Source organism: Eleginops maclovinus, chromosome 8, assembly GCF_036324505.1.
Source record: "Eleginops maclovinus isolate JMC-PN-2008 ecotype Puerto Natales chromosome 8, JC_Emac_rtc_rv5, whole genome shotgun sequence".
Taxonomy (NCBI): domain Eukaryota; kingdom Metazoa; phylum Chordata; class Actinopteri; order Perciformes; family Eleginopidae; genus Eleginops; species Eleginops maclovinus.
Genome location: NC_086356.1, coordinates 4,410,384 through 4,426,347, shown reverse-complemented (window position 1 = coordinate 4,426,347; position 15,964 = coordinate 4,410,384). Strand labels below are relative to the sequence as shown.

General features: G+C 41.0%; 1 protein-coding gene across 3 annotated transcripts in view; it reads right to left on the bottom strand.

The window, feature by feature from the left end:
* cacna1bb (calcium channel, voltage-dependent, N type, alpha 1B subunit, b) overlaps positions 1–15,964 on the bottom strand; it is a 126,358-nt gene that overhangs the window by 25,358 nt on the left and 85,036 nt on the right. For all 3 annotated transcript variants that reach the window (XM_063889414.1, XM_063889415.1, XM_063889416.1), the window contains 9 exons: positions 15,624–15,683; positions 15,148–15,254; positions 7,734–7,830; positions 4,881–5,041; positions 4,603–4,740; positions 3,832–4,033; positions 3,222–3,386; positions 2,010–2,120; positions 939–1,022 (listed from right to left, as the gene is read on the bottom strand). In XM_063889414.1, coding sequence (XP_063745484.1) covers positions 939–1,022; positions 2,010–2,120; positions 3,222–3,386; positions 3,832–4,033; positions 4,603–4,740; positions 4,881–5,041; positions 7,734–7,830; positions 15,148–15,254; positions 15,624–15,683 — 1,125 coding nt within the window. The remainder of the gene's footprint in view (positions 1–938; positions 1,023–2,009; positions 2,121–3,221; positions 3,387–3,831; positions 4,034–4,602; positions 4,741–4,880; positions 5,042–7,733; positions 7,831–15,147; positions 15,255–15,623; positions 15,684–15,964) is intronic.

Below are 15,964 nucleotides of genomic sequence, written 5' to 3'. Positions count from 1 at the left end.
GACGGGGGAATTGACAATATCAGCGGCCAACAAGAAAAGCCACTTACCGTCTGGAGGTGTCAGATGTGACAGAGGGGGCACAGTGAGGGCACAGGCGCCAGGAGACACACAGCAGAAGATGGAAACAACGAAAGAGAAATACACACAGCAGAGAAGAAGACTAATGATCCCATGAAAACAAAGTCAGACAAAGAAAGAGAGCGATTTTGCCACAGAGAAAGCAACAGTACTCAGCCCTCAATCTCCACAATCAAAACTTTACATTCTCCATCTGCTGGATTTCAACAAAGACTTTCAAATTGTAACAGCATTATTTCTCCTCCTGTTGTTTGATTTATTGATTCGCATGATTTCATTGTTTCTCACTTACAATCTTTCTCTGCTGAGTTTGCATTTGAGGACTGAGACTGTGGGAGCATAGCAAAGCATGACTTCCATATTTGTGGTTTTGGAGCTAAAGTGGTTTAAAGAAATTGGTTTTGTTTGAAAAAAGATCCATCTTTAATAAACACAACCCATAATAAAAGACATACAAGCCCTGAAACAATAAGTCCAACACCTTTTTGTGACAATTTCCAAAACTGGTCAATACTTCTGCTTTTCTTTATTTTAACAAAGTTGTTCATTTAATATGATATAGCTTTTTAACAGATGGAAAAAATGGAAAAAATCAAATGATTTGTCAGATTTCTTTACGATATCCGAACATTTTTGACATTTTCTGACATTTTCTAGGTAACAATTGATCAGTCGGCCTAAACATTACAGAAAGACAGACAGGTAATAAAACTAATCATCACTTTTACATCTATCAAAAGGATATATCCTCCATTAGGGAGAGTTGAACCACCTCTAAGGTCTAATTTTCCCACTATTTCCATTATCTAACTCAAGTTCTCAAATAGCGGAAGGCCCTCAGAGGAAAGAGGAGCTCTTACCTTAATCTCAGTGACCAAGATGTCCGTGATGCTCCCCAGCACAGTCACAAAGTCAAACACGTTCCAGGCTGCTTTCAGGTAGTTCTGAAACGCAAAGATGGCACACAGAGTTCATCCAAACGTTGTTATAATCACAGTCTGTCTTTGTAAACAAGAATACACAAACTGTGCAGGAACTTCTTGTATTGCACAGTTTACCGTCTTGTAATTCATTTGGATTTACAAATGTGGAGATGCAAAAGTTGGATGTAGACATACAAACTAAATAAATAAAAAGACAAACAAACCAAAACACACAGAGTTCTGGACATTCCCTTGGGCACACTTATTTATATGTGCATATACAACACGAACAAATGCTGATACAATCTCCTGCATAAATGAATAGCCGCCTGCAACCTGGCTCCCCACAGACTGGTCAATCCTCCTCCTGAGGCTGCTGCCGGCCCTGCAGCTGCAGTCTGAGGAGAAGCAGCAGCAGAGTGTTTATACCAGCTGATGCGAGTCCATCCGTCTGGGCTTAACAGCTAAACAGGTGGAGGCCAGTGGTGTGTGAGAAAAGCCATTTAATAAATGGGCCTGGTAAATGGAACGGAGTTGAAGATGAAATGCCTCGCTGCGGGCCAGACGGCCCCATGTAGAGGGAAGATTTATTATTCCTCATCCCTTCTATTTCTTTCTAGTCTGACCTCCTCTTTCCTTAATTTGAAACTTTAAATCTTTTACTTTGACCGTTATGTGACATCTCACACATCCTTTTTGTACTTTTGCACAAACAATCCGTCATCTCTTCAAGTGTGACTGAGTCTTAGTTGCTTCATTTAAAAAATACCCTCTGCGTCTCTTTAAGTACTAAAGACGATCTAAACATCTGGTTTTCGCATTCACAAGGACGGCATTTAATTAACTGAGCACTACACGCGCAATTAAAGCAGCTTAATGCAGGAGTCATCCCCGGCCTGATTTGCATTTCCAAAGAAAGATTTTCCTCTGGTGTGTAAACAGAAACACAATGCAACAGTGAATAATCGTAGTGGTGTTAGCACGGCACGGCGCAGCATACGGGCTCACCAGCGGACCGAAGGCAATAATCTTGAGGAAGCACTCCAGTGTGAAGAGGGCTGTGAAGAGGATGTTTAAGTATTTCAGCATGGACTCGTACAGATCTGGAGCTCCGTAGAACTGAGGACAGAAGGAGAAAACACATACACATGATATTTCTGCTGCATCCTTTAACCCCTGTTTAATGTTCACATCAGATAGCATACAGAAAACTGAACATGTAAATGCAACCAGCACTCCAGTCCAATTATATTTGATTGCTCAGATGCACTCAAGTAGGATGTTTAAAGGGTGTACATGTATTTGTCACTCACAGCTGCATACATACATTTTAATATATCATCAGAAAGTGCTGTGGGAGGCTGATCTGAGACTTCACAGAAGAGATGTTTCACATTTGTTCAGAGAAAAGTTGAAGGTGAAATGGTGGGTTTATGACATATTACTATTATGACTGTATTTGGGCAGCGCTGGACTCACTGATGGAGCAGCACTTCAGTCGCTTACAAACGTTATCTTCTTTGACTTTAATCTTTGCTTTTACACCGTTTGTATTACGTGGGAAGTCAACCGTGAATCATCCCTCCGGAAGTTTTTATTTTTGTTATTTTTCTTTTAACAAAAATATGCCTGATTGACTGAAATGTTACTCAAATTTGCAGAATGAAAAACATTCTGGTACACTACGATTGCTCATTGGAGAATATAAACGTGGCTTAGTAAACAGTATGTCAATTGTCTATGTTTGAACCCAGGTTAAATCTTTATGATGACTTAAAACTAGCATTGGACAAAACATTGGTTAGTCCCTTAACTGACTTATCATCCCCCTTCCCCTGGCAAACAGAGCTCCTCTCCAGCCTGCATAACCCAACTGTTTAACTCCCTCAGACATGTTCGCCTACAGAGTAGAGGAATTAAGGAATTGCAAAGTCACGAGCGTGTCTCTCTGATAGCAGCGAGCTCTGTTCTGTGTCACAGCGGTGTGATGGTGCTGCTTGATTTTTCCTTGTTGACCGTGTCTCAAGGCCAGGGCCGAGTTGGTGTCATAATTGCATCTCTGCCATAAGAGCTAAATTATTAAATAGTACAGATTTATTGAAACTGCTTCTGCGATCCTCCTCTTTAATATTTAAACAGTGCGCTGTATCATGTGTGGAGCCCCAGTTGACTGAGCCAACTTTTTCTCTGGCAGAGTTGGATCTGAGAGGACTGACTGACCTTCATCATCAGCACGACTGTGTTCAGGGCGATTAAAGTCATGATGGCGTACTCGAACGGGGGCGACACAACAAACTTCCACATCTTGTACTGGAAGGACTGCTTGTTCTCCGGCATGTATCTGGTCAGCGGCTTGGCGTTGATGGCAAAGTCAATACAGGCCCTCTGTTAGAGGAGAAAAAACCACATGCGAGTCCACTCCACTACGCAGAACAAAAATAGTGCTGGAAATCATAAAAACATGAGACAGCTGGCACGCAACGAGAGGTTTTAACGAGCATTTTGTGATGCAAAAAAATGAGACTACATATTGAGGCTTTCTGAACCCAAGCCACTTCTTTACAGACAAAGACCAGCATGATGTTTGAAGTGTGTGTGAAGTAGAGATGAAGAGAGTGGAGCAGATAAACCCCACTGCTTTCTTTCACTGATTCGCTTTGTTTGAGGGGAATCATGTTGGACATAATGCCTGGAAGTGATGTGCAGAAGTGGATCAGCATGTGCTCGGATTTTTATTGAAGAAACATTTTCAAAAACCAGTGCTTCTTTAGAAATAATGGGGAGAGGGTTTTTACAAAGTGCGTCATTTAGTTTTCCACCATTCCCCCACCTCGTTCTTCTCCAGGCTGCACTCAGACATGGCCTTGTCTCCCTGCTCCTGGAAAGTGATGATGATCAAAGCCACAAATATGTTGACGAAGAAGAAGGGGAACACCACGAAGTAGACCACATAGAAGATGGATGTCTCCATGCGGAAGCCAGGGCTGGGGCCTTTGTCCTCGTAGGTGGCGTCCACAGAGTGCTTCAGGACCCTGGAGAGGAAAACATATTCCAAACTACTTTGTAATTAAATGTAAACTTAATTTGCCAATGTGATTATGTTGTTGTTCTGTCGCTGCTTGTTTAGGAGTCAGTGATTTTAGAAGATCGTGATAAGTGTTGTCATTGCAACAACTTACTTTTGATCATCAGGTAGGTACAATAAATAAAATAAACAAACAGCCATCAACGGTCCTTGACAGAGAGGAGCACGAGGATGACAATCTCTTAAGTCAGACACAGAGTGGCAGTCTGGAGATATCTATGCATGAGCCTTGATTGCATCTTGAGAGAACGCACAGTTAATCAGACCTGAGAGAAATCAGTTTCTGTACCATCCACCCGCAGGTGTGCTGAGAGCATTTCACAGCAAGCTGCTGAAGGAAATGATAACATGAAGATGAAGCTGAAAAACCTGAACTACTTTAGTTTTGATATGTAACAAAAGTTATGTTTCGTGGACATCTTTTAAAACCAATTACTTCCCAAAAGTTATTTGTTTTATTAGTTCAGATCTAGACGGGATACAAATGAGGTGATAAGCAGTTTTTTTTTTACTTACAGTGGCCAGCCCTCTCCCGTAGACACGGTGAAGAGCGTCAGGAAGGCCCAGAGGACGTTATCGTAGTGGAACTCGTATTTCTTCCACTCTCTGGGCTGAGCTGCCACATCATCCCTGTCGTAGTCCAGAAACTGACCCCTGAACGACATGAATCAGGGGGAAGGAGATGCAGTCAAAAGTCATAGTTCAATCGCAAGAAAAATAATAGATAATGTCCGTATACGATACTCTGTTAGCAAATGTAAAACACCCTTTCTGAATGTACAGGAGAACAGCACCTGCAGTCCTTCTCCAGACCCTTGGACTCATCGGTGCAGTAGAAGAATTTTCCCTTAAAGAGCTGCACGGCGATGACAGCGAAGATGAACATGAAGAGCATGTAGACGATGAGGATGTTAAGGACATTCTTCAGAGAGTTCACCACACAGTCGAACACCGCCTTGAAAACACACACGTATGAGATCAGTCAGTGTAAGGCACAGCATGAATGTACAATCCCTCCCATCGAAGCGCAAACATCCTTAGTTTCGTTCAGAGATTTGTGATGATGCAGATATTCAGCTCCTACAAGAGTATTTTGAAAGGGTTTATTAAGCTCAAAAAGTAGGAGACATGCATGAAGAACACTTCATCCTTCAGTTAACAAAATCATTCAACATCAATTTGACTCTTTTTCCCGGAAAAGCAAAGGTATGAAAAAAGGTGTGCAGTACAGTACCTGAGCTTTATTCCATTATTTACTTACTACTTATTTATCTTTAACTAACTATTTGCAATCTTATTTAAAAAAGAGAACTGCTTCTGAAACCACGGACAGTTTCTAGACAGCACAAACGTCTAAAAACACACCCGGATTTAGCCCTGTTTTAGATGTCTAGACCTGCACCTACCAAATCACAGCTGACTGAGAACATGAACTCACTTGTGCATGGAGTCTCTCTTCATGTCCGACTGCCTGTCACTCACTCTCTCCATCTCCCTTCTGTCAGCCTGTGCTGTGATCTCTCAATAAGACGGAGTGCCCTGTCTATCTTTCCTGACATGCATGCAATCTAACCAATGAATATGCTTCTTGTATGAATGATGGCCAGGCTTTTGTCTCCAGAGACAGGACAGAGCATGGTCTGTCAAACAGCTCCGGCCAACTATCCAAGAAGAGTTGTGGGTGAGTGTCCGTCTGCCAGCTCTGATCTGCCTCAATCATCTCACTCCCTTCGCTCCAATGAGATTTCTCAATTTTTGTCAGATGCATTACTTTGGGTTGATCAGCTCATCACACAGCAGATGGAAGCTGTCGTCTCTGCATCAGAGAGGGTCTCTCCCTGATGAGGGTCCCAGTCTATTAATTGAAATGATCCGACCCACACACAATGCTGGAGATTCTTTATCGTAAGCCCCTATGGAGAAGTTCAACATGTTGGACTTGATCCAAAAGGATTTTTCCTGGGATTCTATGATGTAAGAAGTGATACCATTGGTGTAATTTAAAAAAATTTAAGTGGATGTTTTTTGCAAAACCTAGCTTGGAAACTGTAGACCATCTTTAGGAGTTTTTTTACCTCATATTCATGATGATGGCTTTTTAACTGATTGGCAATGTTCAGCAATAAAAGAGTGTGATGGGACCGCTGCCTCGTGATGAACAAACTGTAGATAAAGTTATCAAGTTTGAATTTCAGTTGAATAAAAGACCCTTAACGATCACTACAGAAAGAAAAACTGACTGGAAAACAGGACGCTTCCTTTAGACAGGTTTCCATCCAAGTGTTATAAAACTATAACTGAAAAAGAAACGGCATGTGATTATTATGGGATAATAAAGAGGTCCTGTATTTCTTTAAGGTACGTGGTAGGTAGCGTCAGGCAACTATATCACCTTTGAAGACGAAGAGGTTTGCAAAATGAAGACGTAAATTAAAGAGCACCAGCTCACATTGTGAAAAGAAATGTTAAAAACGAATAAAACACATTACCTTTTAGTTCGTTTCCCGTTTTAGTTTAGGGATTGATATTTTGGAATTGTGTGGAGCGACAAGGAGAGCTTAAGTGGATGTAAAATTAATCGACGTAATTTTGTTGCTAAATCTGTCTCCATTAGGGTGACCAGATTTGAGGTGGCGAAAAAGAGGACACTTGCGATTGTTGGGGGGTGGGGGGAAGCGCCAGTCAATTTAAGTACACGCTTAATGGTCCCAACAGTGAAAAGTGACGCTCCGGACAGGACGTAAAAAGAGGACATGTCCGGGCAAAAGAGGACGTTTGGTCACCCTAGTCTCCATTGCACCCCATTGTCTCATCCAAGTGTAATGCTCAAGACGTCTACTTTTCCACTTTTCATTTGTAAAATCTAAAATAAGCATTGAAAAGGTGGACAGAAGCACACCCAATACGCTCACTATGTTCCCAATGGTTGTTTTGCCAAAGAACAAGGTAACACAGCCTCTGCTTATTAGCTTCACCATCTGTCGCTGTGTGTTGACCATCGCTAGCAAACATAGCTTGTTGCTACAGAGATAAACAGCTAACTATGCTACAGAGAAACAGAAGCTACAGTATCATAACAAAAAGGATGTAGTTAAGCATGTTTTCTAAAGGTAATTTGACACTTGTTTTCCCTCTGACTGCTTTAATTGAAATGAATGTAACTGCTGTGAATCCATGCTAACTAGATTAGCTGTTCTTAACCAGGTAGCAGCTACAATCTTTCCACTTTCAAACCCTACAGGATGGAGTTGTTGATGAAAGCAGTTTCTCAATGTTTTTATTCTATCCGCGCCTTTTGAGGAGTGTATTTTGTGGGAAATGCAGGCTATCAATAAGTCCTCTTACACAGAACCGCTGCAGACGGAAGCAATTTCCAGTCACATAGATCCAATTTGTGGACTCTAACTTCTCCCTTCTCTCCACAACACAGAACACTCCAAAGGTCAAACAGCGCCAACCTTTCATTAGAGGGCTACGCTATGAGATTTATACACAATTTAATACACAGCTGTTTTAAATCAGATATACCCACTTCTGCTCTGTACACTTTAAAAGCATTTGACTCATGATGCTGACACCGGATGTGGCCCCAGCTCTTTTTTCCTCCTCATAATGCACTGTGCGGGTGACAGATTGGATTACTGTACCTTCAGCTTGGGGAGACGTTTAATGGTCTTGAGAGGCCGCAGGACTCTGAGGACCCTCAGGGACTTGATGGTGTTTATGTCCTTGCCTTTCGTCCCTCTGTGCAGATTGAGAGAACAGTTAGTGTGTGTGTGTGTGTGTGTGTGTGTGATGTTGTGTCACCTGCAAGCCTGTGAACCCTTTCAGACTAACCCGTCCTCCAGTAGCAAGAACAGATTGAAGTACATCTGTGTACTCTGACAGATGCATTTTGATATTCTGTTAGTAGAGTGCATGCATGCGAGGTAATCTTGTTCTACAGAAGCATGCAACAGCCGAGGAAGAGCTTTTTGTTTGGAGTAACCCAATTGCATTTCCTCAAGTGCTGTAATGTAGTAAACCTTTCAGATGTTGCTCCGCCACAACATTTTTAACCTGTTTTTTATTCTCATTTTGCGCCCCTCCTTCCTCTTGCGTGTTCTTCGATTCCTTTATTTATTTATCTATTTTCCCTTTCTTCTGTTCTATCTCACAGTATCCCTCTTCTGCCTTTCTTTCTCAAAGTCTTTCCACATATCTATCTTTCTTTCCCTGTTTAGTCTTGTCTTTCTTTCAGATTTTCTGTCTTTTTCCTGCCTTTTCTTTCTTCTGTTTATTTCTTTCAATATTTCTTTACACATACAGTACATCCTTACTCCACCCTTACTCAACAATTGGAGCACTACTTCTAAACACTGTTGACTTCTGATGTATTTTCCATTATGGAAATACCAATTTTACTTAGATTACATCATAGGTAACACATTTTTCCACAACTGCCCTGGTGAGCATCCCTCAGCCCTAAGGATAAGCATCACACAAAGCTAGCATGCTGTTTCGGTAGAATAACATTCAGACATCTCCAAGTGTTCGGAGTAAATGCACAAAGAATTCGCCCCTGGTGGAGGAAGCAGCTTCTTTGCAGGAACCGCTGCTGTCAGTCATTGCAGACGCTGCAGGTTAAACTGGTCACAGAGTGGGAGGTGGGTGTCCACCGTGCTTTGAAAACTAGCTGTTATGCTTATGACATACAGCTGAGCCATCATTCACTCAGACACTGACATTGGCCAAGGACGGCGGGAGAGGGATTTCTAATTAATCAGTCACATGAACACACAAAGTGGCTGTCACTCTGTTTTGTTCATTATGACTTCAAACATGTCTATAACGTAGAAATCGAGAGTGTTTATCTGTGTATGTAAATAATTTAATGTGCAAGGATGTGGCGAAGGACACAAAAATAAGTCTAAAAGCACTGTTAGTGGCCCCTAGAGGCCCTTCTGTTTCTCACAACAGTTACTGTACACAACAACCAATTATTTCATCCCCAGGGGACAACAACAACAACTCCTGAAGTGACGCTGTTTATCCCAGCTAATAAGTGTAGAACAGACGGTTTTTGAGGAGTATAACGTCCGCCGGCTATTGGCTGTAGGGGCTGTCATCAAGATCAACTGCAGCGCTGTAGTGTGCAGCTGGACGGGCGTAGCAACACTACAGGCTAAGACAAGGGGAACGGGGCAGAGCAAATGACCAGTTTGTAATGTCATCTTGATACCATTATAAAAATAGACCTCAGAGTAAAGTCTGTAATTGAACACTGGGTCAGCAAATTGAGACTTGTGCGGTTTATCATAGAAAATACCCTGGAAGTAGAAACGTAAACTCAATTGAACTACTTTTAGTCATTTCCTGGTTATCCTTGAACACTAAAATAGATCCTTCTGAGTAATGGGGCATTATTTTCTTATGATTATTGACAAATAAGAAATGTCTTTCTAGGAAAATAATGTACAAATGAAGGAACGTAATGTGGAAACGAGGGTAATGATGTGTGATTTTAAACATCTTCCTCCTCGGTCTTTTCTTCCCGTTGCCTCCTTTGCATTAAGGTTTGTCAAACACATAATCAGTCTGTCAAAAATAATTATATTCATCCATGAGAATAATTGCAACACATTTGATAATTACACAAATGAAATAAACCTATTTTCCATGTGTGTAAAACGTGCCTGTGTAAAAGGGGGAGTTCCATACATTTGATGCCTTTTCCCTTCTCAATGGAAAACTCTCCTATAAAATAGCATGCAGCTCTCATGCTTGGATGACTTGGTTACCCTGGCATGCAATCTGCAAACTCAATGCCAGTCCTCGCTATTCAAGGAGCTCGACACATTGAGACGGCAAGAACAGTCTCCCAATAGCTTTCAGAAGCGCCGTGGGCAAGGAGCATGTAATGTGTGTGTGTGTGTGTGTGTGTGTGTGTGTGTGTGTGTGTGTGTGTGGATACAAGTTTGTGTGTTCACATTAACTCAGCACTGATGGCCTGAAGTCCAACATAATTAAGTCCATCATTTCTGCAGTCTAAATACTAACTATGTATTATGGAATCACACAATCATACTTCCGTTGTTTTTATTTTTGTTTGACCGTTGTCCTTGTATCCTCTTTCTTGGAAAATATATAATAAAATCTAAGTGAAAAAGATAAGCACAAGACAATATTGGTAGGCATAAAAGGATGGCTGATTCATATGTCTGATCAGGGTACTAATTCTCTCGTGTATTATTCCACATTTTCTGTGGTCTCTGTTCGCCCTAAATTGTGTTGCATTTGAGATTCTTTTTTGTTTGTGAGAAGCCATTTATTTTAATACATAACATTATTTCATTCTACTGTTTTGGCTGTCTTTCAGACTTCTGCTTTCATATTTGAAAACACAATATGAGTCCTCATTTCTTTTCGCTGAAACTGTTTTCGTTATTCCTCAAAGGAGGTCACAGAAGTTATTATTGAGCACATGAGAATGCTGGAGCAGACGGAAAACAGAGATGTAATTTAATTATAATGTGCTCAGCTGCTGCATGTGAGGTCATCCTCCGTCATCGTGACTTTGTCATATCAGCTGCCCGCTATTGGGCGAGGAGCATTTCCTGTTCAGGGTTTTTAGGTGCTTTATAGTGCCTCGGCTAAACAGCAAGGCTCCTTCTGTCCAGCAGTCACAGTTCACCAAGGAATAAATTAAATACAGAGCACAAACTCTGTATTTTCACTGTTTTTGCATACTCTCATTTGTATTTTTATTGATCACTGGGAGCATTTTCTGAGTTTAACAAGGGGAGTGATCAGGATTCCTTCAAGTGGTCATGAAAAAATACAGAATTATTGTAGAAGGATTGAAACGTTAAGGATGTATGTGGACCCAGTAGGAAAAAGGAAATTGTAGAACATTAGCTCAGTTAGAATGACTAATCTGCTATTATTCTTCTAAAAATACACATGCTAGTACCCCGCTTATGATGCGGCCACTCAAGACGAATCCAGCTGAGAAGCTATAATCCTCCATTGATTTCTCTTTGAATGCAAGCAGAGATGTAGGTGAAGGGCAGGGAGGTGAATTAAGCTGCAGGCTATAATCTCTTGGTGATGTGGCCAATTAAACCCACTTTAGTGAAGATTAGAGGAGATTAACATGAGGGAGAAACATCAGATAAGGACGTCTTCTCTTTGATACAGCTGATACCTGATGAGTGGAAAGATACTCAGTTTATAGTGGTTATGTGTTGGTCTTCTGAAAGCTACGAGACAGAGTTTCCAATATTGTCTTTCTGTGTGGATGTCCCAATATTGGGACAGGAGGTTTTTGTAAAGGGAAGACAGGAAGGATGGAGGGAAATCATGGTCTTATCCCAAGCACTTTGGGATGGAGGGGGACACAGTTAATTCAGAAAGTTTGGTGAGAGGGGAGTCGATGTTTCATGTGGGGAAAGAGGGACGGGGGGGGGGGGACGGGGGTTTAATAAGTAAAAAGTAGATAGGGACAGTTCCCACCTGGCCACGCTTTGTTGCGATCTGATGAGAAAAAGCAATGACACAAACACAGCACAAAAACACAAACACCTCACACATAAATAGAGCACACAAGCATGTAAAGAAAGACAGAGCAAAATAAACATTTTAAGCTGAAATCACACAGGCGTGAAGATACAGGGACATTATCCGGCCCTTTTAAACTTACATTGGAAAGAAAGCAAAGATAAGACACAAATAGACGCACTTAAACTAATTACCCTGTGAAAGAGCAAAGCAATAGACAAGTGACGAATATCACGATGATTATCTGAACTCCACAGGTGAATAAATCCCATTTATAGCAGGAGGACGATCAAGATGCAATGGACAGTTTTTTTTTACTGGGAGAGAAGCCAAGATGAGATGACAGTGTTGATGAATACGACTACATTAACTCTGCAGCTGGAAAAGAGTAAAGCATTGTGCCATGCTTTTACAAGAGGGCTGAAGTCCTGAATGCAAGTTACCTGAAGGTTTACTTTTATTTACATTTTGAGACAGCGACATTTTTGATATTTTGAATCTTGTTTACCGAGCATAACATGAGGATAAATGGCCGTACTCTGCAAGTCAAATCTTTAAAAAATAATTGTTACCTGGTGACCTCTAAAGGCCATATTGATTCTAACGAAAGCAGAGGATAAATTCAGCTGATACAGTATGAGAAGCGACAAAGTCTGCAGGTTAACTTAACCCTCGAAACAAACATACTCATTTTATTCCAAATTCCTGACTTTTGCCACGTCTTAAGATTATGATATAGGGATAACGTATACCCTGACATTTAGGTAAGGGATAACATGCTGTTATCTGGTCATGATGCAGTAGCTTAAGGATCCCCGATTGGGTGATCAGGTTAGGTTTTGAATCACCCTGAAGGGCCAAATCGACCAATCAGAATAGAGTATAATGGGTGAATTTTTCTGACACCCGAAATAGGTCGGTTTTTTTTTTAGCTGTAGATAAGAGGTATCCAAATGATATAAGAGATATTCAAATGGGATGAGAGGTGAACCTGTTGTACGAGTTTCTGTTAGTAATAACCAGTGACAACGGCCATTCAATTGGCTGATAACATTTGGTCATGTCAGAGTTGAAGCAGGAAATTGAAAATGCGAAACTGTAATGAGCGTTAAAGCGTTCTCCCAGTTTCCTTGGTTTCTCTCTCACCCATTAGTCTCTTTCCTGGTCAAATCGATAGCAGCTAACCTGAGTATATTTTTTACAAGCAATCTAAGAATTTCTCGTAATAAGATCCTAGTTCCAGGGAAGTACAATTATCCTGTCAGCCTTGCAGTGTGAATGTAGCCTGGTTCACGCTTACATGTCATGAAAGGTAGTTGCTAAGTGAGATGATGACAGATGGAACAAAGTGAAGGAGTAGTGGTTGAATATATGGACAACAGGACAATGTCAAAGTACTCTTACAATATGTGATTGATATTTATAAATGAACAGTGCATGATATTTATAAATACAATGAAAGAATTCTTCTGTGTTTGGAAATAAATAGAAAGCTTTTATTTCTACCACTCTGTTAAAAAAGTGTTCAATTAGCACTAAATGTGTGTGTGTGTGTGTGTGTGTGTGTGTGTGTGTGTGTGTGTGTGTGTGTGTGTGTGTGTGTGTGTGTGTGTGTGTATGTGTGTGTGTGTGTGTGTGTGTGTGTTAATTGTGCAGAGCAGCCACAGGTCCTTTGTGTATATCTGGAAGACCTTTTACCCCTACGAAAGATTAAAACCTCGGACAGTTTGTTTCTTTTTCACAGTGCTGCCACGCTGTGCATTATGTATGTTTTGTTCCTATTACTAATACTCGTGAAATATATCCGGTAAATGGACACCAGGTAATTGCACTTATGTAACCCAGATGCAGATGTGACACAAACAAAGTTGCATAACACAAACAGAGCAAATGCCAGAATCTTTGCTCGTGACGGTGGCGGTGAAGATAAGAATAGCGAACAGCATAATATGACATTTGTTCAAAACATTTTGCTGCTAGAGGGAGGTTGCTGCGTCTAAACTCTGCAAATGACATTGGCTGTGATGGACAAGAAGGAAAACAGACGACAGACAGAAAATAAAAAACATGCTCATAGACAGAAACGCAGGCAGAGAGAGCAGGCAGCATTACCCCATGAGGCTCCTGAAAGCAATCCAAGCCAGACAACAAAGAAAGGCAGGAAACAAAGTAAAGAGAGGAGACAGAGACAGAGTCAGAAACAGATAAAAAAGACAGAGAGAAGCATTTATCTACAGCTGGCGAAAGAGAAGAAAACACAGCAGCAGAGAGCAGTACAGAGAAAAATACACCGGTGACTAACGGTGGACACATTTCCAGGAAAGAATCAATACTGCATGTGAAACAGTGAGAAAATAAACAGAATATGTAATCACCTTCCAACCCCAGAGACCCAGAAGGCAGGTCTGTGGGCGGCACGGGGCTCATTAACTAGCTTTATTATGTGGCTATGGATAACGTTTATTTCCCATCATGCAAAATGACACTTTATACAACAGCACATTCGAGCCATTGCAGGTACAGAGCGAGGAAAGGTTGGTAGCATTCTGAGAATACATTTCATAAATTGTATGCAAAAGAAACCTCGATATTCTCTGAATAATGTGGTACATTTACAAGAAACTATTCCTACATTTAGTCATAGAAATATCATAAAAGGGTACCTATGCATATTTTTTGAATGTTGAAAACTTTAAAAATAACAACTTCATTTCATTTTTCTTGAAAAATAAAAAATAAAATAGGGAAACATTTACATATATTTCATTTGATCTGCAAATAACCCTTTATTTTTGTCACTTCTCAATGCTAATATGTACTTAACCAGTGCTCAACCAAAAAAAGGTACTGGCATTTTTTTATTCATGTCCATCTAATGTAAACATGTTAGTATGTGAATGTTATTCGGATATGTGTGAGACGAGGCAAAGATGTGAAGCTGAGTTAGGTTCAACAAGTGGCCTATTCGATTATAAAATGCTGCTGAAGTTCTTTCTGACTATGGCAGCATAAACATGAGCATATATTGACTTCCAAGGAGTCTCATTAAACAGATAAATGAACCGTGGAGAAAAAGTACCATCATTAGAACAAATAATAATAACTTCTGCAGAGTATGGAGCAGCAAGAGTGGCAATTAGGTGTCAGCTTGGAGACTTCTTTCGCCTCCTGAAACATAAAGCTGTCATCTAAACTGTGCGCTGTTGACGAGCACGGAGGGAGCATGGAGAATTGTGTAATAATTAAAGATGAGTGTGACATAGTTGTGATTGATACATTTCCCAAGGCGCCACTAAACCAGATCTGAATGGATTTGTTTTTTTAGACGAAACAAACACGCTGGGGCATCTAGTCACAGGGAATTGGCATGCTAGGCTAGCCTGCTCCAGGGAAAGAGGCTGACTTCAGCTACGAACATTGACTAAAGGCTTCATATTTCTGTGGTGTGGTTGTTTTTCTATCCCTGAAACACTTTATATTCAGAGCTCTGCTGGGATTAGAATAAAGGAGAAGTTGACTTACGAGCAGGCGAAGGCCACAAGAGCTCCGCTAACCACGATGAAGTCCAGAATGTTCCACAGGTCACGGAAATAAGCGCCAGGGTGGAGGAGGAGTCCCAAGTCAATCATCTGGTGTCACAGTATAAAAGAACAGGATAATTAGAAAAAAACCTCAAGCTGATGGACATTTTTGTTCTTTTAATGCCTCTTTTATGGCTATTTTGACCCTGTTCCTCATTAGCTCTTTTAGTGACGGAGCACATTTTCATGTTGGAAGTAGGACAGGGTTATCACAGCTGAAAAATGTAAACCACAGACCCAATTAGCAACGCCAGTAAACTTCCATTTGGTGATTTGCAGTTTGAAGGACATCTTGATGAAAGCAAGCTAAAAATGGTTTGAAATGACTACGATCTCAACATGACCCCCTCATAAACATAGTCTTTGAATGCTGAGGGAACCGTGGTTAAGTAACCTGAACATCAGGTGCGTACTCACCTTTATCACCATCTCAAAAGTGAAGACCCCCGTAAAGACATAATCCAGATACTTTAGAACCTGCAGAACAGAGGTCAAGAAAACATCCTGTGAGATGACTCGTCAGATCCAGTGACAGATGTTTTTCAGATCAAGATTCTTTTGAAGTGTGTGTCTGTGTGTGTGTGTGTGTGTGTGTGTGTGTGTGTGTTTGTGTGTGTGTGTGTGTGTGTGTGTGTGGACCAGTTATGCACAGCATGTTCCTCTGCCCTGTCAGAGGTCTCAAGGTCTGTCAGCTCTGCACTCCCCTGCACTAACACAGATTGCTTGAACACCCACACCCACACCCACACAAACAAACA